This window comes from Centruroides sculpturatus, unplaced genomic scaffold (assembly GCF_000671375.1).
Source record: "Centruroides sculpturatus isolate CEXI.00-Female unplaced genomic scaffold, Cexi_2.0 scaffold1031, whole genome shotgun sequence".
Taxonomy (NCBI): domain Eukaryota; kingdom Metazoa; phylum Arthropoda; class Arachnida; order Scorpiones; family Buthidae; genus Centruroides; species Centruroides sculpturatus.
Genome location: NW_019385211.1, coordinates 130,947 through 149,615, shown reverse-complemented (window position 1 = coordinate 149,615; position 18,669 = coordinate 130,947). Strand labels below are relative to the sequence as shown.

General features: G+C 34.6%; 1 protein-coding gene and 1 pseudogene across 1 annotated transcript in view; one reads left to right on the top strand and one right to left on the bottom strand.

Moving 5' to 3' along the window:
- LOC111636190 (DNA-binding protein RFXANK-like) overlaps positions 1-9,963 on the top strand; it is a 45,232-nt gene extending 35,269 nt beyond the window's left edge. Inside the window, exon 6 of the mRNA XM_023381385.1 lies at positions 9,906-9,963. Coding sequence (XP_023237153.1) covers positions 9,906-9,961 — 56 coding nt within the window. The 3' untranslated portion in view covers positions 9,962-9,963. The remainder of the gene's footprint in view (positions 1-9,905) is intronic.
- On the bottom strand, positions 1,741-5,822 carry LOC111636186 (annotated as a pseudogene).
- Positions 9,964-18,669: the final 8,706 nt, after the last annotated feature.

The following is an 18,669-nucleotide window of genomic DNA, read 5'->3' as shown; positions in this document are numbered from 1 at the left end:
AGCAACATGAGATTTACTAGCAATAATCATGTCTTGCCAATTCCAGCTTCCCTTATGCAATACATGTAAACTGCTACTCCATAAGCTGACTCCAAGGCATCTGCATATCCTAGCAAAATATATTTTGACAGATTTTCTTCAAAGGGCTATATAGTAATCTTAAGATCATCCAGGGCTTTCAAGGATGATACAACATTCACCCATTCATAGTTAAGGTTTTTTGGTAGGGTATCCTTCCAGTCAAGCTTAATGAGCCTAAGTTTCTGTAGAAAGATCTTTGCTCAAGTTATAACGGGTTCCAGAAGACCCAAGGGGTCATAAAGTCTGATGATGACACTCAATACTTCTTGTTTCGTATAAAGCAATTTTTCTGGAATTGACACCTTGAATATGAACTGATCTCCAACCAGCTTCCAAATAATGCCTAAGGTTTTTACTGTTGGTTCCACATTTGAGGAAAAGCAATGTTCTTTATTTTTTGGTGAACTACTGTTCATCAATTTCATTGAATTAGAGTTCTATTTGTGTAGTGTCATTCCACAAGTGCTCAACATATTGCACAATTGAGATCGTAGTTCAAGGGCAGTATTGAAATCTTGCTCACCTGACATGATGTCATCCATGTAGACATCTCATAATATGGTTTTAGAAGCTGGAGGAAATCTTGCTGCTTCATCGTGAGCCAATTGCTTAAGAGTTCTTACTGCAAGAAAGGGAGCACTGGCAGTCCTGTAAGTCACAGTTTTCAGTCTTTAGGTGACTGGCATTTCATCTTTTTCGTTCTTCCAAACAATTCTTAAGAGATCTCATTGTGAGGGCTCAATTAGAATTTGACAAAACATTTTCTGGATATCTGCTGTAAATGCATATTTGTCTTTTTGAAATCTTGTCATAATCTCGAAAATATCTTCCTTTACTTCACCTTTCAAGAGATGAAAATTTAGGCTCAGTCCAGAAGTTGTGGGAGCAGTTGAAGATGTGTTGAAGACTACCCTGAACTTTGTAGTGGTTTGTCTGGTCTAAACACAGCATGATGCAGAAAGTAATAACATATAGGGTTTGCAGCCTGATCAGCAGGAGGCTCCTGCACCTTTTTCATGTGGTCCAAGTCCAAATACTACTTCATGAATTTCTGATATGACTCCTTTAATTGATTGTTCCTTGATAGTCTCTTCCACAATTGATTCAATTTCCTCAATGCTAACTTCCTTGACTCTCCCAAGTTTTGTATTTCCTTTGTTGCCATTAGGGTTTCTCATTTCGGGAAATTTGCCTCCAGCGGGATTACGGGAAAAATAATTTCTTTCCCCGGGATCCCGGGAAATTCCGGGATGAGATAGTAAAATAGAATTTCAAATTAATAAAAAAATTTTATACAGAAATATCATAAATTTGAATAATTTAATTTATTTTCTAGTAAGTAACTAAAAGTGTAGGGCCAATCTCACCCATACCGACGCGTTAGGCTTAATTAATTTATGTTCTCCTACATTATAAGATGAAAGTAAAATAAAGCATTTCATTGGGAGTTTTAATGAACATAATAATAATTACAAAAAAATTACTATTTTATTTCTAAAGATGTAATAAAAAATATAATTATTCCATAAATTTAATGATAAAAAAGACAATTATTTTGAATTAAATACAACTTCTCCGAAAAAATTTTCAGTTGAACATAAAAAAATACTACTCAAAAAATTTATGAAAACCAAAAATCTCTCTCTCAAAAAAAAAAAATGATTGATACTTTGATCACTTAATCTAGTTCTCAATTTGGTCACAAAAAGACCTGCAGCTGAAAACGCCAATGGTTTGATTTTATAAATTATACTAAAATAAATTATTGTAAAATATGAGTAATTGACTAATATAGGAATTTCATATAATCACACTTACTACAAACGATAGGATATAAATGGGAATGTAAGCTTTAACAAATTCCTTAACTTGTAAATGCGACGAGTGATATTTACTTTCAGCGAGTGCTCCACTGTTCAATGATGGGCAAACACAATACATAGATATCACATGAACTAACAAGTAGAGACTTGTAAAACATAGGTAATAATATGCAGCATGAAACCTCAAAATTTCTCTGTTAGGTGAGTCTTCAAGATGCAACTTTTCGAATAATAAATCATAGAAAGAAAACATGACATGATAAATTATTATTGAAATGCGAGATTTCCCGGGAAAATAAAATTTTCCGGGATTTTTCTCGTAGGGAATAAACGGCGGGAATCCCGGGAAAGAAACACTAGTTGCCATCTGTACAATATATCTCCCGTCCTCATTACATCTGTGAGTTCTTTGATAATGATCTTCACAATACTTTTCTTCTTTACTCATCAAACTTGCAGCATCTGTAAGAGTCTCTATTTGCCAGAACCTATGTAAACATTTATCCACTGACTCTGACATTAGTCCACAATATTGATCTTGATTCTTAGTTTGTGGATCTGGTTGCAATGTATCCAAAAACTGAGTTGCAAAATGTTAGGTTATTGTTGCAGGATGGGCAAATTTCATCATTTTTAACTACAGTATTTCAAAGAATGCTTCAGCTCCAATAAGCATGTCAATCTTGTCTGGTGTAGCAACTCTTGGATCAGCTAACTGACGTGGGATTTGTTAATGTGTAGAGAGTCCGTGATCTTTGGCACCACTAAGAACTCTAGCATCTTACAAAAAGGTCCATTGTCGTTTATTATTGTAGCAGGCAGTTTAAACTTGTCTGAGGTTTTATTTCCACTTATACTGGAGACTCAGATTGATTCTTTTTTGTGGGGTACCCAGATGACTTGCGAAATCTCTAGTAATGATATTTGACATACTGTCTGAGTCCAATACTGCAGGCACTTGAATGCTGGCTCTGGTGGTATGATTTAAAACCCAAAGCATGGCTGTCAAGAGAATTGCTGTCTTATTTCCTTTGTCAATGCATGACAGTGAGTGAGGTAAACCTTCACAAAACTCTATTGTGTCGGGATTAAGATCCTGCTTGATTGGAGTCGGTTTGCTGTCGACCACTGGCACATTTGAACCGGTCATAGCTTGTTTCTCTTGGTGCAGTAATGTATTATGTTGCTTTTGGCATATATTACAGAAGCTCTTGGAGTTGCAATTGGATAACTTATGCTGATAATTTAAGCAATTGAAAAAGAGGTTGTTTTTAGCCACGACATTGTTTCTTTGGGAGGCTTCCAACTGTAGAAAGAAATCACAATTGTAAACATGATGATTCTGCTTACATAAAATGCAACGAGATATAGAATTATTACATTTCATGAACAAGTTTAACTGTACATCTTGGTTTCATGAACATGGCCTTATTAATATTTTCTAAAATTTGAGAATGCTCTCCAAAAATGAAATTAAGTTATCTAGCTTAGGAACGTCATTTGAACTGATAGTGAACTCATACTGTTTTAGAGTCTCCTTATCCAGCTTCTGAAGTACAATGTTTAAAATTAAGATATCAGAAAGCTCATTTTTTTCATATCCTAGGACTCTTTAGAGCTCGCATATTCCTATTGATGCTATCAGTTAAACGCCTCAAACCCCTTACTGACTCATAAGCTAGTTTTACACAGTCCAGAATTGCATTAACATGGGTTTCTACTATTAATTTCTTGTCTTTGTACTTTTCTTGTAGCACTTGAAACAGTGAGGCAAACAAATCGTTTAACATTTCTAAACTCTTAGCTTCCCCTACAAGAGCAGCCTTCAAATAAGGTAGTTTCTGTTCTGCCAATAATTGCTTGCTTGACAAAATATTATCATCAAATTCCATCTTAAAGTTACTCCATTCTTCATATCTTCCAGAGAATTTCAGTAAGGGAATCTCTGGCAATTTAATATTAACAGAATTATTTCGAACTATGGGGCCGAGTCACCATGGACGTATCTGCTTCTAATTGTTTAATATGAGACTGGATCTTAAATTTACAACTTATAATTTTGTCCTCATATTCATCACTATTGACTATCTCAGTGTCATAATCAGTTGGGTTAGTAATGAAACCCTCAATTTCCCCGTTAAAGGTTTTCAATGACTCAACTGATCCAGTATTTCTAGAAGTTTCTGTCCCTCTATTGTCGCTTTCAACTAGACTATTGACTTTACTAATTAATTTTGTCACACTAGCTCTTATCGAAGCATGTTTTTTTCTTTAATTTCTTGAGTTGATCCATTTTAAACTGTCTACCATGTATAATGGACAGATAAATTCCTCCTACCTTGGATAAGTGACTTAATGAAGTTGAACCCAATCTTATTTGCTTGCTCTTTTTTTCTTGATCTGCCTCGATGGACCAGATGTCTGTCAATCTTTAATGGACTGTAAAAATATGAAAGTATTTGCAGTTTTGCCAAAAAAGGTTTAATGTAGAATGAGACACTAGTACAAAAAAAATGGCTCTTACTAGAATACTCTTGTCTTCAAGTTAAAAAAATTTTTTTTACAAAAGTATGGTGGCTTGAGGTGCCAACACTAGCAATATTTTGGTGGACTTGGTAACAATACAGTTTAACTTAAAATCATTAAAGAAATTTCCTTCCTCTTGGAAGAATTTAAAAATGTTATGTTAAGAAATGTCCCAGATCTGTGTCATCACATTACAAACCAATATCCTTAATCAATGTATTTAGAAAAATATTTTCTTCCTTATTGGTACACCATTTGAATCTTTGGATTGAGGAATTTATTATTATACAGGATCTTTATAATTAAAGTTCCACATTAAAATGGCCATAAAAAGGAAAACTACTAGACAAAATGTTATGAAACTTGGTAATAGTTTACAGGATGTCATGGTATTTTATTTCCACAAAAAAAAAAAAGAAAAGAAAAAAGTTCAAAACTCACCACCAGCATGGAATGGTACTGTATGCAATGGTACTGTATGCAATATTGTTAAACGAAATAAGACATGAAGACATCAATTGAAAATGTTTTTAATCATTTCTAAAATGAAACTGTTGTGGGGTTATGCAAAATCGCGATGGCTTGTAAATGGCTTATGGCAGAAGGAAAGCAAATTAGAATTATGCAAATACGCTTTAAATGGCAGTTGATTTTTCAGCTGTAAAATTGAGCCTCCTTGTCAGAGCTCTCATTGTTACAAGTTGATGATATCTGTAACCATGCAAGACCATGCTTTTCTCATTAAGTGTTGTTATGAATGCGGTAGCAATGAACATGCTTTGCAAAATTATCGTACTGTAAGATAAATACGCAGAAGGCCAATGACATAGCACGGTTTGAGGAAAACGATGGCAAAGTTTGAAGCCACAGGTTTTTTATCTGTTGCACCTGGGCGGGGAAGGGAGGCTGTTGCATTAGCAGTAGAGTAAGCAACAATGGGAAGCACATATGGTACTATCCATACAAAATCAAACTTGAATCTAACGATCCTGCTGTAAGAATATCTTTCGCTTTGAAATTCCTTACACAGATGGAGATGGATGAACATTGGCCATGGAATGTTTTGTGGACGGATGAGGCCCATTTTTACATAAATGGGGATGTCAACACCCACAACTGCAGGCTTTGGGCCAAACAAGTCCCTCATGTTATCCAGTTCCATTGCATTCTCCTAAAGTCACCATTTGGTGTGGTATGACAGCTAGTGTCATAATTGGACTACAGTAGAGCGTCGTTTATCCGAATCAATTGGGGACTGAGGTTGTTCGGATAACCGATTATGTACGAAAAATTATATTAACGTATCCCTGTTGAAATTTTTCGTCAATGCTAAGCCTAATGTAAACTTTTAAATAATAATTGTGGCTATTGTATCGTTAAAAATTATTTCTTTATTTTTATCAAACAAAATAAATATTGAAAAATATAAAAACAAAAAAAAAATTTAGAAGTTAATCTAGTATCAAAAACGTTCGATTCAGAATGACACACAGACCTCAGAAAAACACCAAACAAAAATGCCAGTACTGCCAGCTAAAACACACACATCAACAAAAAAAATATTGGAGTAGCCCAAGATACAGCCAAAGATTGCAGTGCCACAGCACTAGCAAAAATTTAAATTTGCCAACTGGAATTCTTTCGGATAACTGACTTTCGGATAAATGACGCTCTACTGTATTTTTCTTTGAAGAGGAATCTACAGCTGGGCCCATGACATGCACAACTGCTGCTCACTTAGAGTCAATGTTAAGACATTTTGTGATACCTGAACTTCAGCAATATGGCATTTTAGACACCATGATTTTTATGCAGGACGGGGCTCCACCTCCACCTCATAGTGGTACATTAAGTAACAAACATGATCGGATTATAAGCCAACACTTTCCCATTTCTTGGCCACTCCAGTCACCAGACCTCAACCCCTGCGACTTCTGGCTGTAGAGTTACCTCAAATCCACTGTTTATGATGATAACATAAACAATTTGGCAGAATTGAAAAAATGTGATACACCGACATGTCCATAACATTTCTCTTGATATGATAAGAGCTGCTGTTGAGAACACAATAACGCGATTTAACTTGCTTTCAGAAAATGGTGGACGCCACATTGAACATGCTTTGTAACACATTTTAGAAACGATTAAAACATTTTCAACCGATGTCTTCATTTAACAATATTGCATACAGTGCCATTCCCTTCCCCACTGGTGGTGAGTTTTCAAACTATTTTTTTGTGGCAATAGTTTACAGGAAGTCGTGGGGATTTTATTACAAAGTTTGATAACATTTTGTTTCATAGTTTTCCTTTTATGGCCATTTCAAAGTAGAACTTTAATTATAAAGACCCTGTATATTAAAAATTTGACTATGTTTAAAAAGTCAGTTAAAATAAAAATAGGAAATGTATTGATATTACTTCTTACTTGGATCCTGTGTGTAATGTAATCTCTTACCTAGATCTTAATATTCTCTTCTAAATTCAAATTTTTATTTAGGTGGTTCAAATAAAAGTGATATCAAATAGTAGTGCCATCCACAGATAGAAATAAAATGTCTTGAGCATTCTATCAGTTTTGTGAATTTAATAATAAAGGCTAAAAGCTTTACATAATTTAACATTAACTAGAAGCTGTTTAGTTTAGTATTTGATAGTGGTACAGGTAACTGGAGCATTTAGCATGTCTGTGAAGGTGGTGATTCTGTAACAGATTTGTCTGATGATAAAGTCATGGCCTAAAAATGTTTATTAAGTAGATTTAGATAGCCTAATAAATAGGATTTAACAATTTGGAGGGCTTATCGCACCTTAGCTGACAGAAAAAAAGAGTCTAGATCTGTTACAAAAAAGTTAGTCTTTAATAATCACCTTCAAATTTAGGTAAGGATGCATTTTGGGTACAAGGACCCCTCATCAGCTTACAAACACTGGTGGAAATTGAAAGTGTTACACCCAAATGGAATTGATAGAAATTCACGAAACTTGGTAAACATGTATAGGGGCATACCCATAAGAAATGAATTATGCAAAGTTTTATTGCTGTTTGGTACGTGTTTCTGTAAGAGGAATGCCCACCTTGAGCATGGATAAACTCTTGGTCTTTGCAGGCATTGAATCAATAAGTGCTTGAATGTCTTGTTGGGGTATATCTCTTCATACCTGCACAACTTGTGCAATCAGTTGTTGTACAGTGCGTGCTGGATGGCTATGAGATGTAATCCGTCTACCCATGGCATCCCTGACATGCTCTATAGGGAATAAATCTGGAGACTGGTCAGGCCAATCCATAATTGTGACACTTTGCAAGGCCTGTCTTGTGATGGCAGCGGCACAAGGACAGGCATTATTTTGTTGGAACATACCATTTTGGGTGGTGTTCATGAAAGATATGACTACTGGATGGATCAACCTGTTAACATACTGGCAGGCGATCATTATGATTTCAACAACCACCAACTCGGTCCTGCTGTCATAACTGATTGCCCCACAAACCATGACACCAGAAGTTGGACCGAAATTGATTTATATGTTAAATAGGTAAATGTCTCTTCAATCTCATGATTGAAGGGACAAACATAATTAAAGTTGTCCCGTTTGGAGGATGTCGTAGCTCCGATGGATGATGCTTTGTCAGAGAAAACATTAATTGCAAAGTTCTTGGGAAAATTGAGGTAATGCCACGGCTGCTGTTTGCAAATATCGCCCTTGTAAAATACTTGTGCCACAGACCGACATCTCTGTGGTTGAGAAAATGATAATGCAATTTTGGATGACCAGATAAATCAATTGTTGAATTTTCTAATGGTAGCTGTATTATTTGTTAAATAGGTAAATGTCTCAGACTGCCAGACTAACATTATTAGGTATTAAAAACGTAAAAACACGTAAACAGATAGTAAAAATACCTTCTTTACTTGCCATGTCCAATCACCAGGAACAAACTATTCTCCACAGCAGAGATGACCGTTCTTTAGAAGCTATGCCTCTGCCAAATTATGTAAAACAGTGGAGAATAGTTTGTTCCTGGTGATTGGACATGGTGAGTAAAGAAGGTATTTTTATTATCTGTTTACGTGTTTTTACGTTTTTAATACTGTATTTCTGCCAGTCCTATTTTACAAAAAAATAGCATTATTAGCTATTTGAAAAGTACATCATATCCGGCAGCTCTCCAGGGAAATCTGTCATAACTTGCAAAATGCTTGGGAAGCCTCTCTAAAATCATACGCTCCGGCGACGAAATGTATCGATTGACGGCACTTGTGGCATCGACTCCTCATCGTGTGAGTATTAGCTTGGTCGGTTAAGAAATTTTTTGGGCTTTTCTTCTTATGACGACGACAGACCTATAGATTGATATCTTATTTTTCTTTTCAAACATTGGATTATCATTTAAGATAATTGTAGTTGCTATATTTCACCCTTCCCATCAAAAGCAGATTAAATATACCATTCCTAGCACCATCATTTGAGAATAAGGCTGCGTATACACTAGGCGTTTTTTAAAGAACCAAGAGTTCTACTAAAGTGCCCAAAAAATGCGCATTTTAAGAAAAATCTATAAACGCGCGTTTGAGTGTGTACGCCTATATAGAACTCTTGGTTCTTTAAAACACGCGTTTAAAAATGCACCCTAAATGAAATCTATTAAATATGCAATTTTTATAATAACTCAGGATGTATTTTCTTCATAATTTAAGTTTAGACTATTTACAAAAAATCAGATTGACTCGAAAAGTCAATCATTTAATCCCTTATACACCACCACAGAAGTAACAGTTCTAAATTGCTTTGAAGAAAAACTTCACAATGTTAAAAGAGATCAAGTGTCAGCCTTTTCTTGTAGGTTCTGACAATTTTACAATTAAAAACACAAAGAATTCTTCTCACCATATGATTTTTATCCACTTTTGGCCCTCTAGTGGTAGTTACGTGTATCTACAATTTTTGTAATAACTCAGGATGTAACTATATGCAAATAATGTAGATACTCGTAACTACCATTAGAGGGCCAGAAGCAGTTTTAAAAGTGGATAAAAATCATATGGTGAGAAGAATTCTTTGTGTTTTTACCAATTTTTTACCTGTGTTTAAGAAGTTTTTCTTCAAAGCAATTTAGAACTGTTACTTCTGTGGTGGTGTATAAGGGATTAAATGATTGACTTTTCGAGTCAATCTGATTTTTTGTAAATAGTCAAATTAAATGTGAACTATTAAACTTGAACTATTAAAAATACAAAGGCAATTGTGGTTTTGGGTACTTAATACTTTTACATCAATCTTTTTAGTACTCAAAAGCACTTGGACTATTTCCTGCTCCATTATAATTTTATGGTAAGATATCACTCAATTTGAAACAACTTTTAGTGATTTACTATTGTTTATAATATAAAGCAAGCTTTTTATATTTCCAATTAGTACCATCGAGAAATATGGAGAGTCACGAAATTAATATTTTTTCGTTTTTTTACAGTGCAAGCAGTAATGGAAAAGTATATGCTTAATCTACTTCTGAAAGCTCAACCATAAAGAAAAAAGAATGTACATAATTATTAATAAATGACTATTTTATTACAAAAATGATGAGAATTTTTCGATGAAGTTGTGATTTCCTGCACAAATCATATTCTTCTCTTCTGAGTACTGATATAAAGTACTGAAAGAAACAAAAAAACAAACAATCCGTTAGATTCTTGCAATACACATAATATGTGACGAGAGAAAATTATTGAGTCGAGTTAACTTTTGCTTACTTTTTCCTCAACTCTAGTATTGATGGGCATAACAAACTATGATTTTATGCAAATTTGCTGCACGAGGAAAGGGTCCGGAGATGCCGGGGTTTTTGTTCTTTATAAGAGAATGCCATGCATCCGAACATTTGACAAAACGTCGGTCTATTCTGAGCTCTTAATTTGATAGACGCCCGCAGTGTTTTTGTCGGTCTGCCGATTGTCATTTATGAATCTGCGACCGTGCAGGTAAGTCTAGCACGTAAAACGGATGACAAAATAAGTTTCCGTACGGTCGGACTTCGTCCACCCCTTTGTAATGGAATGAAAAAAGTGGAGGCAGTTTGTCAGGACTTTCCCATCTAGTAAAAATATCAAACAAGAGGTCAATGGGAGCAGATTCTGCATTTCCAGAAGTGATGGTAGAAAATACATTTGCATATCGGCTAACCGCCTTTGGGGATGACTTCTCTACACGTAGCACAGGTCTGTCCATCCGGATAAAGGCAAAACGGATCGCTTTAGTTAGTTAAATTACCGGAATAACCGGTCCTAAACCAATGCTTCCTATCTATATATATAAAAATGAATGTATGTGTGTGTGTCCTTCATGCATTACCACACCGTTTATCCGATTGCCGTGAAACTTTGAGAAGTTGTTTAATATACTCCCGCGAAGGTTTGTGGCATAGTACGATTGCCATGAAGCTTTGGGAAGTTTTTTAATACACTCCCACGAAGGTTTGTGGCATTTACACCCTACGATAGATGGCGCACGTTTACACGAGCATTCGAGCACAGTGTGTTCGATCGATTTCAAATTGTGAAGACCATTTCCCCCTCCAAAAAATATCTCTATATATGCATTTATTATTTACAATATTTGTAATAATTTTTGTTTAATCACTTTATTTCAACTTTTTTTTTGCTAGTTACGTAATCGCTCGAACTTTGTTAAAGCCTTAAATTAACTGTATCATGAATAACAACCAAAGTTGTAGAAGGAAATTCACCTATTTTACCAATCTAGGGATCCCCTTTTCCAAATTTTAATATCGACTGAAAATAATTTAAAAAGACAAATTACAATAAAACGGTTTATTATCCAACTATGAGAAATTTCACAATACGCCAAAGAAGAGAGGAAGGAGCAATTAAATAATCAAAATTATGAAGGATTAAAAAAAATATATAAAAATGGGGAATATCGCACTTCTAATAATCTCTGCGAGTATGTGGGCTAAGTTTAAAGAATCCGTGCTTCTCGCTTGGACAACTATGTGGCCAACTCACGCGTCGGAAAACCTTTTGATTTATTCGTGTATGCACCAGACGGAAAAACAAAAAATATCGTGTATCCACAAAGCACTCCAATAAATAAATAAAATTGAAATGACACTTTGAAATGTTTTCNGTCTCAGTTTTTGTTGGTTGCCTCTGATTTCATTGGCTTGCCCATATGACCTTGCTGCTAATTTTGAGAAAACAAAGGGCAACCCACACATTTTCCTGCTCAGTGTGGCGTTGTTTCTCGTTGTGTGAGCATTAGCCCCTGCATCTAGCAAAACAACTCCTCTAAGACAGAAGAATGGCCAAGCGGTCAAGGTGGCAGCCAACCGCTCTGGGGGACCCAGGATCAAATCCGAATGGGTCAAAAAATTCCTAAGAATTTTTCGGGTGGTGGTCCGTACAGATATATCGGGCCCCGTCCCTCACCACCCAGCCGCCCCATTGTGGGCTTGCTAAAAGAGGTCCTGTTAGTGCCCACAGGGCAGAGTTTAAAAAAAGCCAAACAATTCCATTGCTTTCCTTTCTCCTTTTAGTTCTATCATGGGATCAAAGAAAGTTTCCAGAGCCAGAAGCCCTTCAAATGCCATGTTAAATGTTCATTTACATTAGTGTTTTATATTAAATTCTTATTATGATTAAAAGAGCAATGCAAAATGCTGGATATTCTCTCTCTAAATTTCATTATCTTCAGAATCAAGTCAAAAATAAGCTATTTCCACAATTATTTCTTAGTAACAAAGAGGATCTTATTGTAAAATCACTTACATGTTTTGGCGTTACCACAGTGAATTATTAAAATATAAATATAAAAAGTTCACGAGTACTTTCAGTAATGTATAGTTACCATCTTCAGGTGAAATGAATATTACAGTTTTTTTGTATCAGAGTTGTAGCACTTCTTGAAAAAGCAGTGCGGCTAAATGGAACTCCAGTGTAAATCAAAATTATCTTGCAGTTTGAAAATGTTTCGAAATGGAACAGAAAATTATAAAATTTTGCAAACTATGGTTGCTATGCGACCATGTAGCTCTAGCAATCTAATTTGTAACGTTTAAATAAAGTAGTCCATGTTTTAGAGATTTCCAGAATTGTGGTATTACATGATGAAAGCGTTGAAATATATAGGTTTTCTCAAATAAACAGTTCTTTATGATATTGCATCTTTTCAATAGTTTTGTTTGGTCCCAAATTGGCCGGTAGTCTTGATCAAGGACTTTTCTGGCTAATTCCGTTGATGGCCGGCTATTATGGATGTCATTCTGATGTTCTGAGATGCGTGATGTTAGTGTTCTAGCAGTCGCTCCTATATAATAAGCATCTTCTCCTGATCCATTATGTTGTAATGGAATAAGATAAACTCCCGATTTCTCTTTCCTATCGATGGGGTCTCTGTCATTAGTTAGCAATCTTCTTAATGTAGGAGTTTAGATAGTGTTGGTTGAAAGGCCATAGCAGGAATAATCCTGCTATGGCCTTTCAACCAACACACTATCTAAACTCAGCCATCACTTCCCTTATGAGAAGAGCATTCCTTCTTCCTTCTAGCACAGTATTTGTAGAACAGGAAATGCAACTTATCAAAAAAGCAATGATAAAAGCGGGCTATTCCCAAGCAAAGTTTTATTATATTCGCAACTGAGTTAAAAATAAATTATATCCTCAATCATTCCTTACAAGCAAAGAGGACCTAAGGATAGCACACCCCCATTACCATTTCTGGGTCCTGCATCACTCAAAATTGTACACTTGTTTAGAAAAAATGGCTATATGCTACCGCTATCCATGCAGCCTACATTAAGAAGATTGCTAACTAATGACAGAGACCCCATCGATAGGAAAGAGAAATCGGGAGTTTATCTTATTCCATTACAACATAATGGATCAGGAGAAGATACTTATTATATAGGAGCGACTGCTAGAACACTAACATCACGCATCTCAGAACATCAGAATGACATCCATAATAGCCGGCCATCAACGGAATTAGCCAGAAAAGTCCTTGATCAAGACTACCGGCCGATTTGGGACCAAACAAAACTATTGAAAAAATGCAATAATCATTTGGGAAAACCTATATATTTCAACACTTTCACCATGTAATACCACAACTCTGGAAATTTCTAAAACATGGATTACTTTATTTAAACGTTACAAATTAGATTGCTAGAGCTACATGGTCACATAGCAACCATAGTTTGCAAAATTTTATAATTTTCCGTTCCATTTTGAAACATTTTCAAACTGCAAGAAAATTTCAATTTACATCGGAGTTCCATTTAGCTGCACTGCTTTTTCAAGAAGTGCTACAACTCATACAAAAAACTGTAGTATTCATTTCACCTGAAGATGGTAACTATATGTTGCTGAAAGTACTCGTGAACTTTTTATATTTATATTTTAATAATTCACCGTGGTAATGCCACAACATGCGATTTTACAATAATTATAAAGTCGGTGTGAAGTGATAACTTATTTTAAACAGAATCTTAAAATAGCACATCCTCCAATACCGTATTTAGGCACTATATCTCTGAAAATACTACATCTTTTTAAAAAGATTGGTTTTGTTTTACCAATAACCCCACAACCGACCCTAAGAAGATTATTATGCAACGACAGAAATATACAGTAATACCCTGAACTTACGCAATAGGTGGAAATGAGCGATAACCGTGTAAGTCGAATTCGTGTAAGTCAGGGTATAATTTCGCAATTGGTGTAAAATCCAAGTCAGATGTATGTAAGTTAATAAATGTTCTCGTTAATCTTATCTCTTCTTTTGATTCGTTCACGGTTACAAATCACCACACAGAGTCTCTCAAGTCTCTATAGATGTAACAAACACAGAAATAAATAACACAAAATAAATTGTAGCTATGCGTCGATTCCACGTGACACGTCCCAAACATGTAAGCTGAACAATAGTGTGGGGGGGGAGTGAGTAATCAAGAGTTGCGTGGCACTCAAACAAAAGACGAATCAATGAGATTTGAAAATCGCATAACTCCGGATTCGTGTAAGTCGGGGTAGCGTAAGTTGAGGTATTACTGTATTTCAATTGAATGAAAAATCTGGGGTTTATCAAATTCCACTAAAACATGCTCTGTCAGGAGAAGAAACTAGCTATCAGGTCAGTCCATAAGTCCATGCGTATTTTTATCTACAAAAAAAAGCAACAAAAAATTTTAATTAAATTTTATTTCAATCTATAATATATTCACCATTATTTTGTACAATTTCTTGCCATCTTGATGGTAGCTTTTTAAGCCCGTCTTTGTAAAATGATTTCGGTTTTGAATCAAAATATTCAGAAATAGCCTTTTTTACATTGTTCTCATCCTCAAAAGTTTTCCCTTTTAAAAAATTCTGCAAACTCCGAAAAAGATGATAATCACTGGGAGCAATATCTGGCAAATATGGTGGATGAGGTAAAATTTCCCAGTTGAAGCTTTTGAGTTGAGCAGTTGACGTTGTTGTCAGTTAGCTATTGACAGTTCATGTGGTATCCATTTTCCTAGCTTTGAAACTTTTCCGATTTGTTGTAGATGTCTATGAACAGTTCCATGGGATGAATTTAAACGTTCCGCAATTTCATCAACTGTTAAAGATGGTTCTGCTTCAACTAGTGCAGAGAGAGCATCATCATCAAAGTCAACGGGTCTTCCAGTACGAGCCTTATCCTCCACACTAAAATCATTATTTCTAAATCTTTCAAACCACTTCTGCGCAGTCCTTACACTAATTACAGTTTGATTATGAACAGTATTTAATTTTTTGGCTGCATTTGTAGCATTCTCATCACTTAAAAATAAAAAGTATAAAACATGTCTCTTATATTCATCTGTTACTTCCATTTTAACGAAAATAAACAACTGAAATGTTCCCAATTCTGAACAGTATTATATGAATGAGATCCAATTTAACACTTCAGTGTAAAAAGTATCACATTAGACTGGCATTTTTAACAGCAAAACAAGATTTTTCTCAAGGTCTTATATGCATGAACTTACCGACTGACCTGATATATAGGGGCCATGGCCAGAATGTTATATTCTCGCATATTAGAACATCAGGAAGACACCAGAAACAGTAGACCATCAATGGAATTAGCAAAAAAGTGCTTGACCAAAATTATCAGCCTCTCTGGGCCCAAACAAAATTACTCAAATGGTGCAATAATCGGAAAGAATTATTTATTTGGGAGAGCCTCTACGTAACAGCTATAACACTTATCAACACCCCAACCCTTGAAATCTCACAATTATGGGTTACATTATTCAAACAATTCAATCAACAGTTTTAATTCCTTTTTTGCATAAACAGGTTTGTTTTTACTTTTGCGCATTATGTAATCTTGGGAAATTACACCACACGTTATTACTGTATATTTTTAAAACATCGTTTTTGTTCAGTTTCATTTTATATTCCATCCATGTGCTATATTTAATTTCAAATATTGTTCGATAGCTGTTGTATTTGACATTCGCCCGATGACAGTAACTTTATGCTACCGAAAGAACTAGTGAACATTTTCATACACAAACAGTTGAAATTGGTAATGCCCTTAAGTGTAGTTATTATAAATTCTTAATTATTATAATTAATATAATTTCTTAACAGGGAGCTGCGGCCCCCTTGGGGTCCGTAAGAAGTTTCCGGGGGCCGCCAAATTATGCAAAATTTCCTTCAGAATATAATAGGAAAAAAATTGATGTATAACCTAATATCATATTGAAAAGTGAGATAAGAAAGATAAAGTTTTCGTATTCAGTTTTTTTTTATTTATTTATTTCTTATTTCTTCCTACTTATAACTTTGTTAGTACAGAAGAAATAAATGCAAATATGCTACTTACACCGCAGTATTTACTTCTTTTATTCCAAAGTAATTTTAAGAAACTATTAATGCTTGGAATTTTAAAAATAAAGCAATAATAAAAAAATCAATTTATTATAGATAATTTAACAAATATAAATTATTTAAAAAAATGGGAGTCACAAAAAATTATGAAATATTTGGTGGGTCGCAAGTATAAAAAAGTTAAGAACCACTGCTCTATAAAATGTGTTTTTGGTATGTATTTCAGTGTCTAGAATGAATTAATTGGATTTACATTGATTTGTATGGAAATAATTGACTCAATTTTTGCCAGTTTCAGATTTTCCTGATTGTTTTTGGACAAATTATCGATGAAAACTGAGGCATCACTGTACAGAAATGACAAACTCATGCTGTATTGACGGGATTCCCGCTAGCCAATTCATTTTTGCAAACAAAACTACAGATAACCCCCGTATAACACAGCACTTCTATAGCACAGATTCACTCTAATATGGTTCAAGAATTGGGAACTTTCCCGTATAACACGGTGCTTTTAAAGCACGAGTTCACTCTAACATGGTTCGGGAATTGAGTAAAACCCTCGTACAACATGAAATGTAATAAAGGGTGCATTCTTTTATACCTCTGCGTAACTCCGTGCAAGCATACTAATTGTTTTTGTGGCTACTATGAATGCTCTTTCAACAAATAATCCATTTAATGGTTAAATTTTACAATTAGGATCCTTCTTTTGCCTCTAAAAGCTCATTTTAGAATTATAGATTCCTCCATCACGATAGTATCGATAGTGCGGGCGCCGCCATCTTTCTTTCACTGTCGTTCCTAAATGCCTACAAACAGCAGTGCACTCCCATTGCAGAGCAACCGCTATTAATGAACGAACCCAAAAACTGTTACCAGTTGATGATGCTCATGCTGAGATCATCATATAGGATGAATAATCCTCTGGTAAAATATTTACTTAAATAATAAATAAGTATTTTATCTATGAAAAAAAATAATAATAAATCCAATTTAAATAAGGATTTAACAGCATGTTTTTTAATTTTTGGAACCTAACCCTCTTTTTCACACTACTCCTTTGTTTTGTATAACACGGATTCGCATAACATGGCAATTTTTTTAAACGTAACTCCCGCGTTATACAGGGGTTACCTATATTTGTACAACTAACAAAACTGCCAGCATTCGTCAAATTGCAAAAGGGTTACTCGTGGTTTTTAGTCGAGCTTTATGCAATGTTTTCTGGTTGCAACTCAAATGCTGCCTATAGCTAGACTTAAACCAAATGAACAGAGCCAGAACTATTATTCTAACATACTCAATATCATCCATGCATTTCTGGCTAACACATTTATTACAAACACAAATGTTTTTGGTTTGTTTCATAAGCTCATGTCAAGTATACATGTATCTTCCAATCTAATAACATTCCAATTTCATTTTTGGTTGCTGGAAATGCATGGATGGTGTTGAGTTTGTTACATGTAGTGTGCTAATGACCACCCTTTCTCATTTTCCATAAGCCTGGAATTGACCACTCATTGGTAAAATGTAAATTATATCCTTTCACATAATTGGTGCTTTGTTAGTAAAAACTATAGATGAGAACAACTTGCCTATCTATATGTATGAGCATTTGTCATTAGGCTGCAGACCAGAATTTAAATCCAACTTAACACATCCAAATAGGCTAATATTATAAATAAATTACAGTTAAAGAGTGTAGTGCAGAAAATTTCAGGTCTAACTTTCTTGCTTTGGCAAAATTCAAAATGCATCCTGTAACTTTAATAAATACCGTATATTTGATTTGTGCAGATAAGACTAGAGTTGAATCATAAAAAAACACCCCAAAATCCACAGTTGTCTTATAGGACAAATACAAAAAAATTAGATTGAAATTTATATAAATTAAAATCATTATGAAAAACACAGAAAAACCGTAATTATTTACTAGTAGAGAGTAGTGTATGTCCACAAAATAGAATAGCTTATACGACATTTTTGTGAATAGTCAAGGTCATTACCCAAATGCTTGAATCAGTGTAAATGTTGCATCAACCACAAGGCAGTGATGCCAGATGCAAGAAAATAAAATTTGTTCATTCTAAAAATTACGAATAGGACATAATTCCGTACACGCTATACAGTGTTATTATCAAGATGATTGCAGATCTAAACTAAATTCATAGGCCGTTGATAGTTTGGGGATTGTCTTATAGGACAGATATATGCTAAAACTATACAACTTTGATGAAAATTTGTACCTTGTCTTATCTGTGCAGATATACAGTAACTTTAAACTTTTGCCTATTCAAACATTATTTTCAAAATTTAGTCAAATTACGTGCAACTTATACCAATTATGTT